The sequence below is a fragment of the Gopherus flavomarginatus genome, chromosome 24 (assembly GCF_025201925.1).
Source record: "Gopherus flavomarginatus isolate rGopFla2 chromosome 24, rGopFla2.mat.asm, whole genome shotgun sequence".
Classification (NCBI taxonomy): domain Eukaryota; kingdom Metazoa; phylum Chordata; order Testudines; family Testudinidae; genus Gopherus; species Gopherus flavomarginatus.
The window spans coordinates 2,301,667-2,320,217 of NC_066640.1; the positions used below are offsets into that span (position 1 = coordinate 2,301,667).

At 48.7% G+C, this 18,551-nt stretch overlaps 1 protein-coding gene across 3 annotated transcripts in view; it reads right to left on the minus strand.

Annotated features, from left to right (window-relative positions):
* TIMM44 (translocase of inner mitochondrial membrane 44) overlaps positions 1 to 17,587 on the minus strand; it is a 57,353-nt gene extending 39,766 nt beyond the window's left edge. Inside the window, exons 1-6 of one of the 3 annotated variants that reach the window (XM_050933788.1) lie at positions 17,516 to 17,531; positions 15,043 to 15,092; positions 12,542 to 12,649; positions 11,768 to 11,938; positions 4,066 to 4,146; positions 1,800 to 1,949 (exon numbers count right to left, since the gene is read on the minus strand). In XM_050933788.1, the coding sequence (XP_050789745.1) occupies positions 1,800 to 1,949; positions 4,066 to 4,146; positions 11,768 to 11,938; positions 12,542 to 12,631 (492 nt within the window). In that variant the 5' untranslated portion in view covers positions 12,632 to 12,649; positions 15,043 to 15,092; positions 17,516 to 17,531. Of the gene's footprint in view, positions 1 to 1,799; positions 1,950 to 4,065; positions 4,147 to 11,767; positions 11,939 to 12,541; positions 12,650 to 15,042; positions 15,093 to 17,515 lie in introns of those variants that run through there. The other 2 variants (XM_050933787.1, XM_050933790.1) reach the window with 2 other exon arrangements.
* Positions 17,588 to 18,551: the final 964 nt, after the last annotated feature.

Genomic DNA, 18,551 nt, shown 5'->3' on the forward strand with positions numbered 1-18,551 from the left:
CCAAAAAACCCCCAAAACAAAAAACAAACAAACCAAGGTCTCACAAATAAAAAAAGGGGGGGGGGACCTCTTTGTATGTATCACTATTTTATGTTGAATAGTAAAAGACTTTATTACATCTTTAATACAATAGACCACACCCTGCTCCCAATGACGTTGACAGGAATTTTGCCATTGACTTCAATGGAAGCAGGACCAGGTCCTAAGTTTGGCCATTGTAGCCATCACAGAAGAGTGATGGACACGAGTACACGTACAATTCAGTATACAGTAAGACTATTAAATCTTGCAAAATGACTGCTTGCCTGGAAGGGATGGCCTGATGGCCTGCTTTGGAGAAAACAGCAGGCAGGTCTGAAAAGGGAGTTATCTTACTGCAGCAGATGTAGTGAACAGGCTTCATTATAGAAATGCCACTTTATAATATCTGCTACTGCAGCTGAAACTGACCTTTAGCAGATGACATCTTATTAGGAACAAATATATTGGCATGACTGATGAAATCAATGATCCAGCTCGCCTAGTACCCTAACAGCCGCTAGGATCAGATGCTTCTTTATTTGCAATACACCTGTAATGAGAAATTTCTTCCAACCCAGTCATTTAGAGGTTAGCTTATAGACTCAGACTTTAAGGCCGGAAGGGACTACCCATGATCATCTAGTCTGGCCTCCTGCCCATTGCAGGACACAGAACCTCACCTACCCTGAAATAGATCCCTTACCTCTGGCTGAGTTACTGAACTCAAATCATGATACTTCAGGTTATAGAAAATCCACCACTTACATTTATGCCATGACACAGGAATATTTACATCCCTTCTAGGAAAAAAAAGGGGCCTTACCTGGTGCCGAAGGAAGGTTCAGTAGTAGGTGTGACAAAGTGGGGCTTTTCTGTAATATTTTTATGGAGCCGGTGTGTGCCTCGGCTGCCCTGTCCTTTGCATTGCTACCCCGTGGGGGGGCGGGGGGGAAGAGTTTAAGTCTGCTCTCAGAGCAACGCAGGAGATGAGGTGTGGGTGTTGCTTTGTTGTCTGAGATGTAATGAAACTGATCCAGATCAGAGGGCCCAGAGGGATAACAAAAAGCCCCAATGACTCAACAATCGACACAACACCGGGAAGCTCCAGCAAATGGGGTTGTGAACATAGCATGGCTTTGCCTGGAGACAAAAAAGATTGGGAGATGACCAGCCGGTCAGGGAGAGACAGAGCCTGAGATGGAATTCAGCACAGCTTGGCTGGGGTCTGTGCTGGCTTGGCCAAATGGACTATGTTTTAACCTTCATTTCTTTATCCTAAACTAAGGACATCCAGTGCTGTGTTCCAGTTGACTAATAAAGCGTACTCTGTTTTAAAAACACGGCTTGGCGTCACTGCAAACACTTGCTGAGGTGTGCTAATCTCTGCAGAGTGTACAAGCATCTGAAGAGGAGTCATACGCAGCGTGGACTCCCACCCCACAGTGGGAAGCAGGAGACCCAATGCTTAAGATCGTTCAGGGCTCTCAGATGTACACCATCCAATCCTGGTGATTAACAGCTCTTTAACTTATCAGTTTACTCCAGCACTTCCTAAGTATCTCCTGTATGTTGGAAGGGTTTTGCTCTCAAAACTACATTCACTTGACGGTGAAAAAAGCAGCATAATGCTGAAGAGTGCAGCAGAATGACTTGACATTTACGTTTGGGAGGGTTTTTTTCGTGTCCCCCCCCACCCACCCACCAAACAGCTTTCTTGTTAGTGAACATGGTGCCTGCATGGCAGGGCACCAAAGAAGACATGTCACCTGCATGTGTACCTGGGAGATTGCTTTAAATGCTGCGGTCTTGCCCAGTTTCTCCCCTCCTTTGGTGACTGATTCAGCAGACTGCTTTGCTGTTTTGGCAGCTTCTTCCACACCTTCTTTTATCTTCCGACCAATATCAGTCTTACCTACCTCATCCAAACTCTGCAATAATATAGAAGGAAAATGATGTGAGAAACATGGCTCATCACCTGGATTTGAAAGAGATTCCTCTTTTTGGCCGTTAGAGACCTCCCAAGTCACCACCAGGGAAAACCAGCAAGTTAATAGCATGGTCAAGGTCTGTAGGACTAATATTTGATTTGTCTTAAGCAGTTACAGGTCACAGCGAGCCTGACTTTTGTGCTGCAGTGTCAGCAGTAATCCCAGAGCTGTGCTGTGATCATTGGTGAAGAAGATATTTTTGACCAGATACAGAACTACATATGTTGGACTGGCAATTATTTAGACACGTGAATGCCGCTTAACAGCAACCTCTCGGTTCCAGCAAAAAGTTGCTATTATCCAAAAATTGCCAATAAGTGGAAGGCAGATTTGCAAGGCTGCAGCCAGGGAAAGAAGCTCTGGGATACAGCAAGCCCAGGGCCCCTGGTGCCAAGGCAGGACACCCCCTGGACAGCACAAGGAGAGATACTGTGCAGCCCTGGAGCCCCTGCTCCCTGTGGAAAACCCCAGCTTCCAGGCTACAGGTCCTCCCTCCCAGCTTCTGCCCTGCCTGCAGCCTCCCCTCTCATGCCTCAGCACCAGGACTCCTGCATTGTCCAGAGGCCACCACACGCTGCTGACAACATACTGGCTTTTTTTTTTTGGGCTGCGCCACCTGGCAGTTAAAATACTCTAGACCTTACCTTTGAAATACTCACATGCCTATTAACTCTCTAAGAGATAGACGGAAATGCAGTCCAGGCCAGTGCAGCTCTGGTGGAGAGAGCTCTATGCACTAATTTTTGATCCACCAGGAAAGAAGTTCCAAATACTCTCTTCCACTCCAACAAAATAAGCTTTACATACACCTGAGAGTGCCTAGGGGGTGTGGTGCTATACACATGCTGTGGCAAGCCCGAGGTTAAAAATTCTCCACAAACAGTTGGTCACCATTTCACTCTGAACCAGCACAGCTGCTTTAGCAGGTGCTCTTTGCAGGGATGTCAAGAGACTTCACTGGCAGTGGACAGCTGATTCTGGGGTGGTGGGAAGACAAACCCACCCAGAAGAGGTTGCCAGGTAGACAGTACCACCAGGTGTTTTCCCCATCAGCCAGCCCTGCTCCCCTGCCCCCTCAGTCAGCACTCCTCCCTTTCCTCTCTGCACCCTGGTTGCCAGGAGGGAGATGCCATTGCAGCTGGGAGTGGATAGGAGTGCACAGACCAGGCACCCCTGGCCCAGCAGTAGTGAAGCATAGGCTCCTGCCTCCCCACAGCCTTTCTGGGCCGGGCTGCTGGAGGCTCATGCCAGCTCTGCCAGCCCTTGGACGCTGGTGCCAGCAGCAGGGACCACCTTCACCACAGTTAGCGCCATGTGCCCAGGGACTCGACCACAAACAGCATCTCCCCACCTAAATGGCGCGCTCAGCCCTCTTTCCCTACCCTCCCTACCGGCTTGAGGCTTCCCACAGCACCAAGAGGAGCTGCCACAGGATCCAGCAGGAGGGCCCAGCAGGTAAAACAGGACCCAGGTGCTTGCTGCACCCCCTCCAGAAACCCTGCTTCCTCCACCCCACTCTGTACCCTTCCTCCTTGCTGGCTCAAAGCTTCCTGCCAGTCTATGGTACTGAGAGCAGTTGCCTTCTGTTCCAGTAGATTGGGGACCCAGCCACACAAGATGTACAGCCAGTCCCAGACTGCTGCATAGCCACACATGTGCACAGCTCAAGCACAACATTGCTCCTAGCCATGTTCCCAATTGGGCTCTTCCACTTTGGTGCTGATATCTGACTTGCCTATGCCCCAATGAAGACAAAAGTCTTGAGGCATTTTCTCTTCTGCAGCTATCAGAAAGACCTCCATGTACACACTCATCTACACTGCAGCAAGGAAGAAACACGGGGTGCTGATACTGCCTGCACATCTGCTGTCACACTAGTCACACCAAAAAATTCTCCAGCAGTTACCACTGCAGGTCTCTTTAGTGGCCTTGGCCTGTAAGGGCAGCAATAGTGACCCTCTTTCAACAAGAAGATAGAGATAAAGGACATTAATTCGATGCAGATGAAGTGCAAATCACAAGTAAACTGAGATTTTTGCAAGGTTATACACTGTACCTCTTTGACTGATCCTGTTATTTCTCCAAGCTTCTTTTTAATCACTTCAGAGGTCTTAACCGTTTCAGATTCAATGGTTTTCTGCAGCGCAAACAAAAATTTTTATGTTAACAGGAATCAATGCATCAATCAAAATTATAACCACCTGAGAATTTTACAGCACTGCATCAGTAGAGTGCAGCATACAGCACTCTTTGGGTGACATACTGCTGTAGGACAGAAGAACAGCCCCAGTTAAACTCTCTTCTCAATAGGATCCATGGACTCTAACTAAATGAAGTGAAAGGCCTGTTTACATACCCCTAGGCCAAGTCTTGCATGTTGGTACCAAGCTTGGTACCTGCATTCAGGTTGAGTGCTGGATAGTGTGGTGGAGGAGCCCTCCTCTCAGACAATACCAAGAGGAGTGACTGGAAATGGTCCCAGTTCTGGGGGAAAGCCCCACTCATTCCAGCACAGCCACTGGACCTCCATCAGCCGCTTTCATCCAGGCCAGGTGCCTTCAGGGAAGCCCACACCAAGATCCAGTGGGATGTAGGAACGATAGTGGCGGGGGCTCTTAGACTGAGGGTTCCACCTCTGACTCCAAGGAAGAGTCCTTCTGAGGAGACCATGGTGGGGGCAGTACACCTCACTTCAACCAGTCGGTGTCTAGGGTCCAGAGTTTGGTGCCAGACAAGGGAAGTCCTCGTCAATAACAGGGGGGCTGGGTTGTCTCTGCTCAGTACCAAAGGTCCTGGGTGCTAAGTATAAGTTCAGGGCCCTATGCTCCCTTCTGCTCGACACACTCATCAGAGCAGACTGTTGACCCAACGGGGTTGGCGGTACCGGAACTGTCGGTAAGTCCCTGGCCACTACAAAGGTGGAAGGCACCGTGATCCGGCTAGTGCTATGACGACTCCCTGGCATCAACGGCTGGTCCCACACTGGACTCAAGGGCACCCGTGAGCAGGGTGGAGTTGACAGTGCTGCTATCACACTGGGAGCGTAGGAGGGCCTGACGCAGGTCGCACTCCACTGCATTCCCCTTGTTTGTCCTTCCCTGGTACTGGGGAGCGTCCCTCCTTGGATTGTCGCTTATGTTTCTTTCTCAGTACTGGAAATGGAGAACGGTACCGAGTAACACGCAGTGCCAAAGGGGCACTTTGCAGCGAAGCCGAGGTGCTCAGTGCCAAGTCCAACCAGCTTGACTCCAACACTGGTCTAAGCGCGGTTCCATTAGGATAGCCCTTAGTCTAGCCTCCCTGTCCTTAGTACGAGGCTTCAAGTCCCAACAGATCTGGCAACACTTTCGTACATGAGCCTCTCCCAGAGGCTTCAGACAATTGGAGTGTGAGTTGCTCACCAGCATAGGCTTGCCTCAAGAGGAACAGGGCTTGAAACCTACAGACCAGGACATGCCCAGACCCAGGAGCGAAGGAAGGAAGCACCTCTAACTAAGACAGACGGTCTAACTATATACACTACTACTAAAACTAAGACTAAATATAACTCAACTAGAGAGTAACCACTGAATAAATGCCTTGCCAAAGCAAAAGAAGCTGTTCCAGCAACCGTCACAGGTGGTAAGAAGGAAATGAGAAGGTGCGGAGCCGGCCGTGCCCCTTATACCAGCACGAGTGTGCCGCACCAGAGAGCACTAGAGCCGACCCAATGGATACCATTGCGGGAAAAATTTCCAGCTATGGTGCATGCAGTGCACACACACACCTAACGTGGAATGCATGTGAGCAATCATTTGAAGAAGAACTTGGATATCCTGATAAAGATGTTTAGTCGCTGAAGATGGAGAATGGGGCAGAACCCTCCACCTTCTTCAGGATGAGGAAATATGGAGAGTAGAAGCCTCTCCTCTGGTAAGGAGGTGCCCTTTGAAAGGAGAGCATCTGCCTCTTGCTGGAGAAGGCATTGATGGGAAGGGTCTCATGGGGTGGAGTTGGGGAAAAGAAAGAAATTCTATGGAGTTACCGTGATGGATAATCTCCAGGACTCAATAGTCCGTGGTGATCCTGCCCCAACTGTGGGTGAACAGGGAAAGACGGCCCCAAAGATGACACGGGGCACTGTGGGTGGTAATAGGAAGGGTTCACTGTTCTCGCGCAACACATCAAAATTGTAAAGGCTGTTGGTGGGCAAGAGATGAGGAGGTGGCTGTGGGTCACTGCCAGTGGGACCAGAGGCACTTGCATGGAGGTTTCTGGTGCTGTTGGTAGGAGGCTGGGTAAGGCACATATAGCTAGGGTCAGAACTGCTGGAGCTGCTGCTTGCGACATGGGACTGGAGGCTGAATGGTGTCATTATTGGGGAGCGGCACCCCTGATGATCCCTGAAGGTCGAGGATGTCCAACAGCTGGTTTTGCTGGTCCTGAACCTCCTCCAGCAATACTAAACTGCTCAAGATAGTTAAGACCAAAGCAGACTGTGAAGAACTTCAAAAAGATCTCACAAAACTAAGTGACTGGGCAACAAAATGGCAAATGAAATTTAATGTGGGTAAATGTAAAGTGATGCACATTGGAAAAAATAACCCCAACTATACATACAATATGATGAGGGCTAATTTAGCTACAACTAATCAGGAAAGGGATCTTGGAGTCATCGTGGATAGCTCTCTGAAGATGTCCACGCAGTGTGCAGAGGTGGTCAAAAGAGCAAACAGGAAGTTAGGAATCATTAAAAAGGGGATAGAGAATAAGACTGAGAATATATTATTGCCCTTATATAAATCCATGGTACACCCACATCTCGAATACTGTGTACAGATGTGGTCTCCTCACCTCAAAAAAGATATACTGGCACTAGAAAAGGCTCAGAAAAGGGCAACTAAAATGATTAGGGTTTGGAGAGGGTCCCATATGAGGAAAGAGACCAGGACTTTTCAGCTTGGAAAAGAGGAGACTTTGGGTATGTCTACACTATGGGATTATTCTGATTTTACATAAATCGTTTTTTAAAAACAGATGTATAAAGTTGAGTGCACATGGTCACACTAAGCACATTATTTCGGCAGTGTGTGTCCATGTACCGAGGCTAGCATCGATTTCTGGAGTGTTGCACTGTGGGTAGCTATCCCATAGTTCCCGCAATCTCCCCCACCCATTGGAATTCTGGGTTGAGATCCCAATGCAAAAACAGTGTAGCGGGCAATTCTGGGTAAGTGTCATCACTCAATCCTTCCTCCGTGAAAGCAATGGCAGACAATCATCTTGCCCCCTTTTTCCCTGGATTGCCCTGGCAGACGCAATAGCATAGCAACCATGCAGCCCTTTTAGCCTTTTGTCACTGTCAACGTATGTTTACTGGATGCTGCTGACAGACGCGGTACTGCAGTGCTACACAGCAGCATTCATTTGCCTTTGCTAGGTTAAAGAGATGGTTACCAGCTATAGCACCATTTGCAATTGGAAATTGGCGATGATGTTTATCAGTCCTTTTGTACCGTCTGCTGCTGTTATGGTGCTCCTGGCTGGCCTTGCTGAGGTCGGTCGGGGGCGGATGGACAAAAATGGAAATGACTCCCCAGGTCATTCTCTTCTTTATGTTTTGTCTAAAAATAGAGTCAGTCCTGCCTAAAATATGGGGCAAGTCTACTAGAGAACCAGAGAGCACAGCCGCTCCGGCTCAGAGCCCCACAGATCCTGCAGAAATGATGATGCCATTCTAGGGGGTGCCCCTGCAACAACCCCACCCATTGCTTCCCCCCTCCCCCAACCCTCCTGGGCTACCTTGACAGTGTCTCCCCATTTGTGTGATGAAGTAATAAAGAATGCAGGAATAAGAAACACTGACTTTTTAGCGAGATAAAATGAGGGGGAGGCAGCCTCCAGCTGCTATGATAGTCCAGGCAGTACAGAATCTTTTAGACATGAAAGGGGGGGCGGGGCTGATGGAGCTCAACCTCCAGCTGCTATGATGAGGACGGTTACCAAGCCTTTTGTACCGTCTGCTGGGAATGACCGGGAGTCATTCCCATTTTTGCCCAGGCGTTCCAGGCCGACCTGACCGAGGCCAGCCAGGAGCACTCATGGTATGATGATGACGACGATGGATATCAGTCACTTTGCACCGTCTGCCACCGGGGAGGGGAGGAGATGCTGCTGTTCAGCGCTGCAGCACCCCGTCTGCCAGCAGCATGCAGTAGACATAGGGTGACATTAAAAAAGGTGAGAAACGATTTTTTTCCCCTTTTCTTTTGGGGTTGGGAGGGAGAAGGGGGTAAATTGGTGACATATACCCTGAATCACCCAGGAAAATGTTTTTGACCCTTCAGGCATTGGGAGCTCAGCCAAGAACGCAAATGCTTTTTGGAGACTGTGGGGACTGTGAGATAGCTGGAGTTCTCAGTCCCCCTCCCTCCCTCCATGAGCATCCATTTGATTCTTTGGCTTTCCGTTACGCTTGTCACACAGCACTGTGCTGAGTCCCTGCTGTGGCCTCTGTCTGTCATAGCCTGGAGATTTTTTCAAATGCTTTGGCATTTCATCTTCTGGAACGGAGCTCTGATAGAACAGATTCGTCTCCCCATACAGCGATTAGATCCAGTATCTCCCGTACGGTCCATGCTGAGCTCTTTTTGGATTTGGGACTGCATGGCCACCCGTGCTGATCAGAGCTCCACGCTGGGCAAACAGGAAATGAAATTCAAAAGTTCGCGGGGCTTTTCTTGTCTACCTGACCAGTGCATCCAAGTTCAGATTGCTTTCTAGAGAGGTCACAATGGTGCACTGTGGGATACCACCCGGAGGCCAATACCGTCGAATTGCAGCCACACTAACTCTAATCCAACATGACAATACTGATTTCAATGTTACTCCCCTCATCAGGGAGGAGTACAGAAATCGGTTTTAAGAGCCCTTTATATTGATATAAAGTGCTTCGTTGTGTGGACTGGTGCAGGGTTAAATCGGTTTAACGCTGCTAAATTCGGTATAAATGCGTAGTGTAGACCAGGCCTAAGGGGGGATATGACAGAGGTATATAAAATCATGAGTGATGTGGAGAAAGTGGATAAGGAAAAGTTGTTTACTTATTCCCATAATACAAGAACTAGAGGTCACCAAATGAAATGAATGGGCAGCAGGTTTAAAACAAATAAAAGGAAGTTCTTCTTCACGCAGCGCACAGTCAACCTGTGGAACTCCTTACCTGAGGAGGTTGTGAAGGCTAGGACTATAAAAGCATTTAAAAGAGAACTGGATAAATTCATGGTGGTTAAGTCCATAAATGACTATTAGCCAGGATGAGTAAGAAATGGTGTCCCTAGCCTCTGTTTGTCAGAGGATGGAGATGACAGGAGAGAGATCACTTGATCACTGCCTGTTTGATTCACTCCCTCTGGGGCACCTGGCATTGGCCACTGTCGGTAGAAAGGATACTGGGCTAGATGGACCTTTGGTCTGACCCGGTACGGCCGTTCTTATGATATGCCATGGTCTGCTGCCACCCTCTGTAACATGTCTTGGTATTGCCTGTGATCATCAGGGAGAGATAGACAAGGAGGGATGAGCACCTCATCCAGCGATGAGGAACCGGCTCTACATCTGCCTCTTCCTCAGAGCCCAACAGTGAAGGAGCCTGGGCCGAGTGGTATGAGGCTTGGGAGGGTGGGTAGCGCTGGCAATATGGGTCCCAGAATGCTCAGTGTGGCTAAGTGGTCAGGACCAGAGGGTGTGGCAGGCCCAAGAGATACCGGAACCAAACCATCGCTGCTGGGCTATAAGCTAGAGGATAAGCCAGGGATGCAAGCCCAAGCTGTGCCTGGACAAAGAGGAGGAGGGCTCCAGCTCAGAAAAGTATTCCTAGTCCGAAGATGGCATGGATGGTGATGGAACAAACAGAGTGGGCCAGCCACAGTGGAGAGTCAGCAGGGGGTAGTCTGGAAGGAGCAGGAGCAGTTGTCCTCCAGAGTAGGAACCTCGCAGGTGAGTGGGGAACCTGAGAGAAGCGGAGAAGGCGGGTAAAGTATCTCCAGTTCCTCTGGAGAGAGAAGGGGCTCCACACAACCAGGAATCCAGGGAGTGCCCATGGAGATGCCGGAAGACCAAGGCAGGGTCCATGGGGCCAGCTGGACCAAAGGACGTGGAGGTGGCAGCAGGACAGGTGGTGTATGCTCCAGGGACTGTTCCAACAGAGTTGGTACCAGGGCGACCAGCTGTACCGCTGGATCCTTCTTGTGCTTTGCTTTACTCTCAATGCAGAGAAGCTTGGGTGCTGGTGCCACAGTGTTGGGGCACGACATCTCACCTGACCTGCCCAGCTCAGAGAGGAAATGCTGCACTTAGAAGAAGTCCTCATTAGGGATTTGCGCCTATGCCCATGACAGTGCTTCCTACCCTCACGTCTGGGTTTCTCTTCGACTGCTACATCCAGGGCGTGAGAAGTGCTGGGAGAAGCGCTCACCACCAGTGATATATGGTGCACAGTCTCATGGTTTCCCCCATCCAGTATTTTCGGAAGCAAAGTTTCTGTGCTTCCCAAGTCCTGGATGGGAAAGACTTGCAAATCACCCAACGAGCGACGATGTGAGCCTCCTCGAGGCAGTAAAGACGTTGCTGATGCCTGTTGCTCATGGAGAATGAGCATGGGAAAGAATCAGTTTTTAAACCCTGGAACACACAGCTTAGACCCCAGCGGGGCAGAGGAGCGTACCCCAATTGGGGTAGACGAACACTACTTACTATATACAACTAGCTATCTACAAGAAAAAAACAAACAAGAACTATACACAAATGGAGCAGGTCACTCTCTTAGCTAAAAGACTAAGAGCAGGAAGGAACAGAGGTTCTAAGTCAGGCCATGCAGCAGTTAGAGGGAACAGGAGGCATCGACATGCACGGCTCCTGGATAACCTTGGCTAGGAGCACAAGGGGACACACGACACATGTGCAGGTCAACGGACACTGCTAGGAAAAACATCTGGCTCCAGCGCACGGCACACATGTACACCCATATTTGGAATACATATAGGGACCATCACTCAAACAAGAAAAATGTTAAAAGGCAATAATATAAATGTGAAGCAATTCAAGATTATTAATTCCCATTTCCCTGGTTCCTTCACTGTACTGAATCTGGCCACTGAAAGAATGTGCAACGATGTACAAGACTTCAGTTCCTCATTAGTGCAATGAAAGCACTTTCTCTCTAGTAAAGCTGTTTTATAATCCATTAAGAATGTGATTATGTCTAATCAATACAATGAAAGTGAACAAGCCTTAGTTGTATCTCCATGTCTATAGATAAGTGAATCATGGAATACCAGAGTTGGAAGGGACCTCAGGAGATCATCTAGTCCAAACCCCTGCTCAAAGCAGGACCAATCCCCAGACAGATTTTTGTCCCAGATCTCTAAATGGCCCCCTCAAGGATTGAACTCATAGCCTTCGGTTTAGCAGGCCAATGCTCAAACCACTGTGCTATCCCTCCCCCTTTGTTACCTGTTATTATTTGTGATTTCTATTAAAATGTCTGTTGGAAAGAAATTCCACCAAAAACTGTAGAAATACTGAACTCTTTACACTTTTTACAGTAGTTCATTGCACCTACTGGTGTTTCCATCAGTCAGTCCAAACCTTTCCTGAATACAGCAAACCCAACAGCTCATTTGCACAGAAGCTTAGGTTACGATACTCTGAATCGTAATAGACTACTGACTGGCCAATGAAGATGTTGGACCACAAAATAATTCATGGTGAAGACTTACATATTTCCTCCGTGCTTCCTGGAGTGCATCAGATTCTTCTAGCTTTTTAGCTTCATCCCGGAATTTTTTAATACTTTCTTTCATCTCTTTATTTTTTGCTAATTCCTGTTTGATGTTGTCCACAAAACCTGATATAAAGCCTTTTCTGCCCCCAGAAGAATAATATCTAGACTAAAAAAAATAATTATTAGCGTCTGTACAATCTAAAGAGACATTAAGTATCATAGCCAGGTAGATTTACACTTCAGGTCTGCTATGTAAAAGGATGTGGAAATTAGGCATCTTGAGGACGGCCAAAATACCATAGCCAAGGAGCACTGTGCCTTCAGAATAGCAATGAAATCTCACAAACACACTGCACAGAGCACTAGAGGTAAAAGTACACAAGCAAAAAAATTACTCTCTCAAGAGGCAAAGGAGTCACACTGTTCTGAGTGAGCTGATAGGTTTCAATAACCAGTCAATTTCAATAACCACCAATTACTTCTGTTGAGGATCTCTGCTTTTGGTGGCTGCACACATGACTGGAGCCTCACTACTGGATTTTATTACCTGGGCTCATTGCTGGCAATCAAATATATGGAGGGAAAGTTGGTATCTGACAAATCCAAAAAAAAATTTTTCGTCACATCTTTCAAAGCCACACTGAAGTCTACAATCTAGGGTGGCCACTTGTCAGAAGCATATCAATTTCTAGTAGACCCCAATACTCTTATCATTACTAAAACATACTTTCAGTCTAATGCATGCATAAAACCCTGCCCATCAACATACCTGATGTAGCTCTAAAACAGGCATGCCCATTCTATAAACAATGCCACTAGGGAGTACTGGAGCTGGGTATCTTCCATATATAAGCCTCATGCCACTGACAAGGCATTTCTGTGAACAGAAACAAAGAACAAACAAATTTTATCAAAGAATAAAGAAATAATTAGAATCATAGAGTATCAAGGTTGGAAGGGACCGCAGGAGGTCATCTAGTCCAACCCTCTGCTCAAAGCAGGACCAATCCCCAGAAAGATTTTTATCCCAGTTCCCTAAATGGCCCCCTCAAGGACTGAACTCACAACCCTGGGTTTAGCAGGCCAATGCTCAAACCACTGAGCTATCCCTCCCCCCACAATTAAATGTGCTTGGGCCACACTCAGTGCCCAACGAGCCAGTGGAAAAAGGGACGTGAAGAACACAGCAAAAAGGGGCACTTCTGGCTAACCTCTGTGGAACAGAAGCTGGGAGCTATACTGGAAATACTCACTCACCAGAGCTTGGATACACAAAACAAACCAGCACATTGTAACTTTATCATGAATGAAAGCACTGCCGCATCCCTATCACTCACTTGCACAAAACATGAGGGCCAGACTGTAAGCTACACCCCAATATAGGTGGGCCTATTTGTCACTATTTTGGGGAACTGGGTGGATATAGTACTGTTCTAGCTAAGTGCCACCCACCATCCCAGAGTAGCTAGATGTTTCTGCTATTATTAACAGTTAAAAGCTCATGGTGCAATTTAGTTTGCTATCTGTAATCTTCAGAGCTAACATCCAAATGGGATGAACAGCGAAGTTCACACCTCAAAATAACTTTTTCTATTTGCAAACTCAGCCACTATTGGTTTAAGTGATATTTGGAGTATTTCTTTGCAATTTATAGGGCTAGAAACTTTTTTTTTTTTTTGAAGAAAAACAAACTCTTTCTGCTGAAATGCAGTGGGACAGCCTATCACTACTTGCAGCTTCAGTCCTACCTCCCCTACTCCTGGGGATATTCTGTGCCACTGCGCAAGTGCAGAATAAATGGCCTCTGCAATTTTTTTTCCCCTGCAGTATAACTGATTCTGATGGGGAGGTATAGTGAAGCAACAAGAGGGGTCACATTGCAAAAATACCTTTTGCCCACCATGGGCTGATGTGGCACCAGAGGAGAGGGCAGCTAGCTCACGGGCCTGACCAACCAGCCATGGAGAGGGAGGGGGCAAAGGATGTCTTCCTTACAGTGCACTGCCTGCCGAGCCAGGTGAGGAGGCATGGGGGATGGACATAATAGGGCACATGAGGTTGCTGGGGGATCACACAGACTGGGGTTCAGAAGGGCTGGTGGGGGGACAGACTAGGGTGAGAGCATAGGAGCTAGTGGGGTGACAACATTGCGCCAGGGGCTGAATGGGAGTGGGGGTGCAAGGCCACATGGGGACAGAAGGGTGGGGATGCAGGGCCACATGGAGCTATGCCAGGCTGAGTGTGGGTGTAGGGTCACATGGAGACATGCAGATATGCCTGGCTGAATGGGTGTGCAGGGCCACGGGGGGACAGAGGTGCATGGACACATGAGAAGAGGGGCAGATGTGCCTAACTGAATGGGAAAGCCTAGGGGTCAGCCAGGGTCTGTATGGCGGAGACTCCCCATCTCTCTAACAATACCTCTCCCAAAAATCTGTTCCATATATTTCTCCTACCCACACTCAACAATCCTCCAAGTTCACTCCCAGGCCACTGCCCAGCAATAGCTTCCCTCTCGCTCAGCTCCTCTGTTACCCTGACTCCCCGAAGCCTTTGCACTGCTTCTGAGGGGTGCGGGAAATACGTTTCTGTATTGTAGTTTAAATGAATTACTCAAAGATCTGTATTACTATTTCCAGTAAGGAATCTATTTGTCGAAAAACATTTCCTGAATCTTTTTTGTTGTCTTTATTGTTACAGACATACTTGCTGACAGGTATTTCGAAATAAATTACCAAAATAATTGAAACTGGCATGGCTATATCATGTTATTTTAACAAATAAAATATGCACAATTTTAAAATCTTGTGTACAGAATTTTTAATTTTTGGAACAAAATTCCACCAGGAGTAATCCCCTTCTTAGACAGACACACGCCAAATTCCTGATTTCAGAAACCAGCCTCTCCCCCTGCTGACATGTGAGAAGGAACCTTCTACAGCTTTATGCTAGCGGCAGGGAGACAAGGCAGCCTGACCACACCGAACGAAAAGTCTGAGCAGCGATGAACTTGGAGTGGAGGAAACAACACCATGCTTTCTATACAGAGATTTCACAGCAGTTAAACAAGCCACATTATCTCTACTTCATTCAAATACAGAATAGTGAGTCTGTCAGAGCCTGGAATGGAACCCATGTCTCCTGACTCCCAGCACCAGAGTTTCAATATAGTCAGCGTGGGGGAAGGCAGGATCAAGCACTGTTTCCTACCCAAAAGGAAGGATGAGGCCCCCCAAGAGATAAGTAGGAAGGCCAGGAACAACATCCCACCTCTGTGAGCTCTCTGTTGGTGGAGGCCAGGAACAAACACCTCTTGCTTCCTGAGTTACAGGGAATGGAAGAGAAGCACTTGAAGTACAAATAGAGACATTTTTAAAAAGTCACTTACAAGTTTGTCCCATCTGGCCTGGATGCTAAAACAGCACATCCCTACCCCACATAATTAACTCTTTAGTCCCATCATTGCATTTAAGCTTTACACCAGGATCAGCTCACAGATCAGCATGTTGCAAAGCTCTCTCCATTCTATGACCCCCATCCCTGAGCCAACTCTCTTTCCCAAAACCAAGGCATGCTCCTTCACGCTCAGCCAGCACAAGGCTGTAGCTTCTCCCCAGACCTGCCAGCAAGCTCTTAATGAGCCCCTACCTGCTCAATTCTCACAGTCAATACTGCTTCTCCACATGACTGCCTCTCTCTAGAACCACTCCACCAAAATCACTATGCCCATGCTAAGCCAGACTCCTTTCAGTTAACACAACTCTAATAGACTTTATGGATGGGGAATATTTGATCTTGCCTTCAAGACTTGTAGTAGAGGACCTCAAAGGCTCTGGGCTCCCTCTTTTCACCAGGCTCGTAAATACTCAAGATCTATCTTGAGCAGCCTGGTTGTTTCCCCTTGCTGCTGCTATAAAGGAGCCCCATCCCAAATACCACCAGCTGAAGGCAAGGCTTATTGCTGAGAAAGGGTACTCCATAACGCCCCAAAAATATCTGATACAAAGATCCTTGTAACAGAGTGATTGACAATTAGTTTCCATGTTTGCAACGAGAAATCTTTCAACTCAGTACCCTATTTACGTTTTCTATCAAAGCTCAAGGGGACAGCTAAAGAAAGTGAGAAATAATACATTTCACCCCTGATAAAAGGAAATAATTTTCTATGCCTTCTGCCTATGAAACTCACTGCCACAAGATATGACTGAAGAGCCCAGAAGGTTTTAAAAAGCATTAGATATTTATATGGATAATGAAAACATCCACAGTAACATTAAATAGGAGATATAAAACTTTATTCTTCAGGGCCTAAGCCAGTGGTTCTCAAACTTTTGTACTGGTGACCCCTTTCACATAGCAAGCCTCTGAGTGCACTTTTTAATATATTTAACACCATTATAAATGCTGGGGACAAAGCAGGATTTGGGCTGGAGACGGACCGCTCACAACCCCCCATGTAATAACCTTGCGACCCCCTGAAGGGTCCTGACCCCCAGTTTGAGAACCCCTGGCCTAAGCTAACCATGAAAAGCTTGAAGCTAAGAAAAAACTTTCTCTATATGGGACTGCTGTCCTTAACAAGGTTTCTTGAACTTTCTTCTGAGGCAGATGGTACTGGAAAATGTCTAAGGCCTGGTCTACACTAGAAAATTAAGTCAGTTTAAGTATGTCGCTCAGGAGTATGAATAATCCACACCCCTGAGCAGAGTAGTTAAACCGACCTAACCCCCAGTGTAGACAGTGCTAGGCTGACAGAAGACATCTTCACTTGACCTAGCTACGGCCTCTGAAGGAGAAGGATTACTTATCCCAACAGATAAACTCCTCCAGTTGGGGTAGGCAGGGTCTATACAGAATCGGCACTGCTGCGGAGGGGCAGCTGTGCCACTGTGGCATTTCAAGGTAGACACACCCTGACTCATTGGGCTCATCTGAAACAGGGTGAAAAGCCCGAGCAGCTATTTGTATCTGGGGTCACCAAAAGGTCATGAGACTCCTGAATGCAATTTCAAACTCTCCAGAGCAATCTGATAAAAGAAACTTGTCATTTGTTTCATTCAGTCATTCACTAGCTGAGCACAGGGAAAGCCTCACATTTGGAATGTAACATTTTTATCAAATATCATCAAAAATCAGCCTAACACCCCGAAAAGTTATATTAATTTCTTCCATGAGATGACAGGCGTGCGCAGCAACCCATGGGGAGAAATAAAGCAGCCAGTTATATTTACTGGATGACAGCCAAGCATGCTGAGGAAGGTGAAGCAGGGCCACCCAGTGCTGATCCTCTGGGACTGTAACATCCTCTGACCTTCGCTTTTTGCCAGAGGAGCCGGAGCCAGCCCCAGCCCCAGCCCAGCCAGCGCCTTCCCCGCTCTGCTCCGGAGAAACCAGACCTGCAGGTTTCCAGCTCAGCGCCGAGGGCACCGCCTGGGACTGGGGGCTTCTTGTTCCCGCCTCTATCGCCTGCCCTCGGGACCCGCCGCGCTGGACAAGCCCCGCCGCCCGGATCCCGCCTCCAGCACGGGACGCGCCGCCGAACCTGCCCGGGCCGCTGCCGGCGACTGGGGCGAGTTACAGGCGCTACTGGCCCGGCCCGAGCCGGGAGAGCAGCCTGCGGCAGGAGCCGGGCAGCCCTGCGAGGAGACCTCGGGACCGCGCCCCGCGCCCCTCCCCCAGTCCGGCCCGGCCCGGCCCGCGCCCCTCGCCCAACCCCCAGCCCGGGCCGCTCCGCTCCGCTCACCCGGCAACCCCAGGCCGCCGCCGCCGCCATCTTGGGAGCGAAGCGTGTGTGACCTGCCCGCCGCGCAGCGTGATGGCGTCACCCGCTCGCGCCGGGGGGAGGGGCCGGGAGCCGGTGACTCTCTTGTGGCGGAGTCTGCACAGGCTGCCGGCGGCGGGCGAGCGAAGGGCCCGGCCGGGGGACGCAGCGGAGCCAGCAAACCCCGGGCCGGGTCCCACCCGTTGCCGGGCTAAGGGGGCCCGCGCGCGGGATTGGATAACCTTAACTCTGCCCCCTCGGGCACGCGCAGCGCGGGGGGCCAGCAGCGATCCCGCGGCTCGGGGCAGCCCCGCACGTGGGTCTCCCGACAGTTGGCAGCTGAAGGTTGAGGCCTTCCCAAGGCTGCTGCCCTTCGTTGTGTCCGCAGTTTGTGTTTAACAGAGTCCGCCCCTCCCCCTTCTCCGGGGCTCTGACCCGAGGCTTGAGGGCAGTTACTCCTTCACGTGCCAGTTTTCCCCCAAGGCGCGTTCCCAGCCATGCTCACTTCCTGAGCTGTTCTTAAATACTGTGTTTTCTCTGCCTCCGTGTGCGGCCCCAGGCCTGAGGTGCTGCACTTTGCTTTGAAGACACAATTATTAACTTCCTGTGTGGCGCTCATCACTGTAATATCTAAGTGCTTTACCAGCCTTAACTTCTTTTCACAACACCCCTGTCAGGTGAAGGGGTGGTATTATTCCCATTTTACAGATGGGAACTGAGGAACAGAGATTTTGGTGACTAATTCGAGGTGTTCAATTTGAGATGCCTTAGACCTTTTTATTCAGAGTGCACATCATTTTATATGTTCAAAGCAGAGCTCCCCTTGACTTCCGTTACCGCTGTGAGCACTCAGCATGGCCAGAAAAACAGACTCCAGGGTCTCAAATCTGGCACCCAAAAAATGAGGGCAACGCAATTAGTGACCACCTGTGAAAAGTCTAGCGACTTGCCCAGCATCAGCTGCAGGGACAGAATCCAATTCTCCAGGGCAGCATTCATTTGACTTGACCAACCTTTC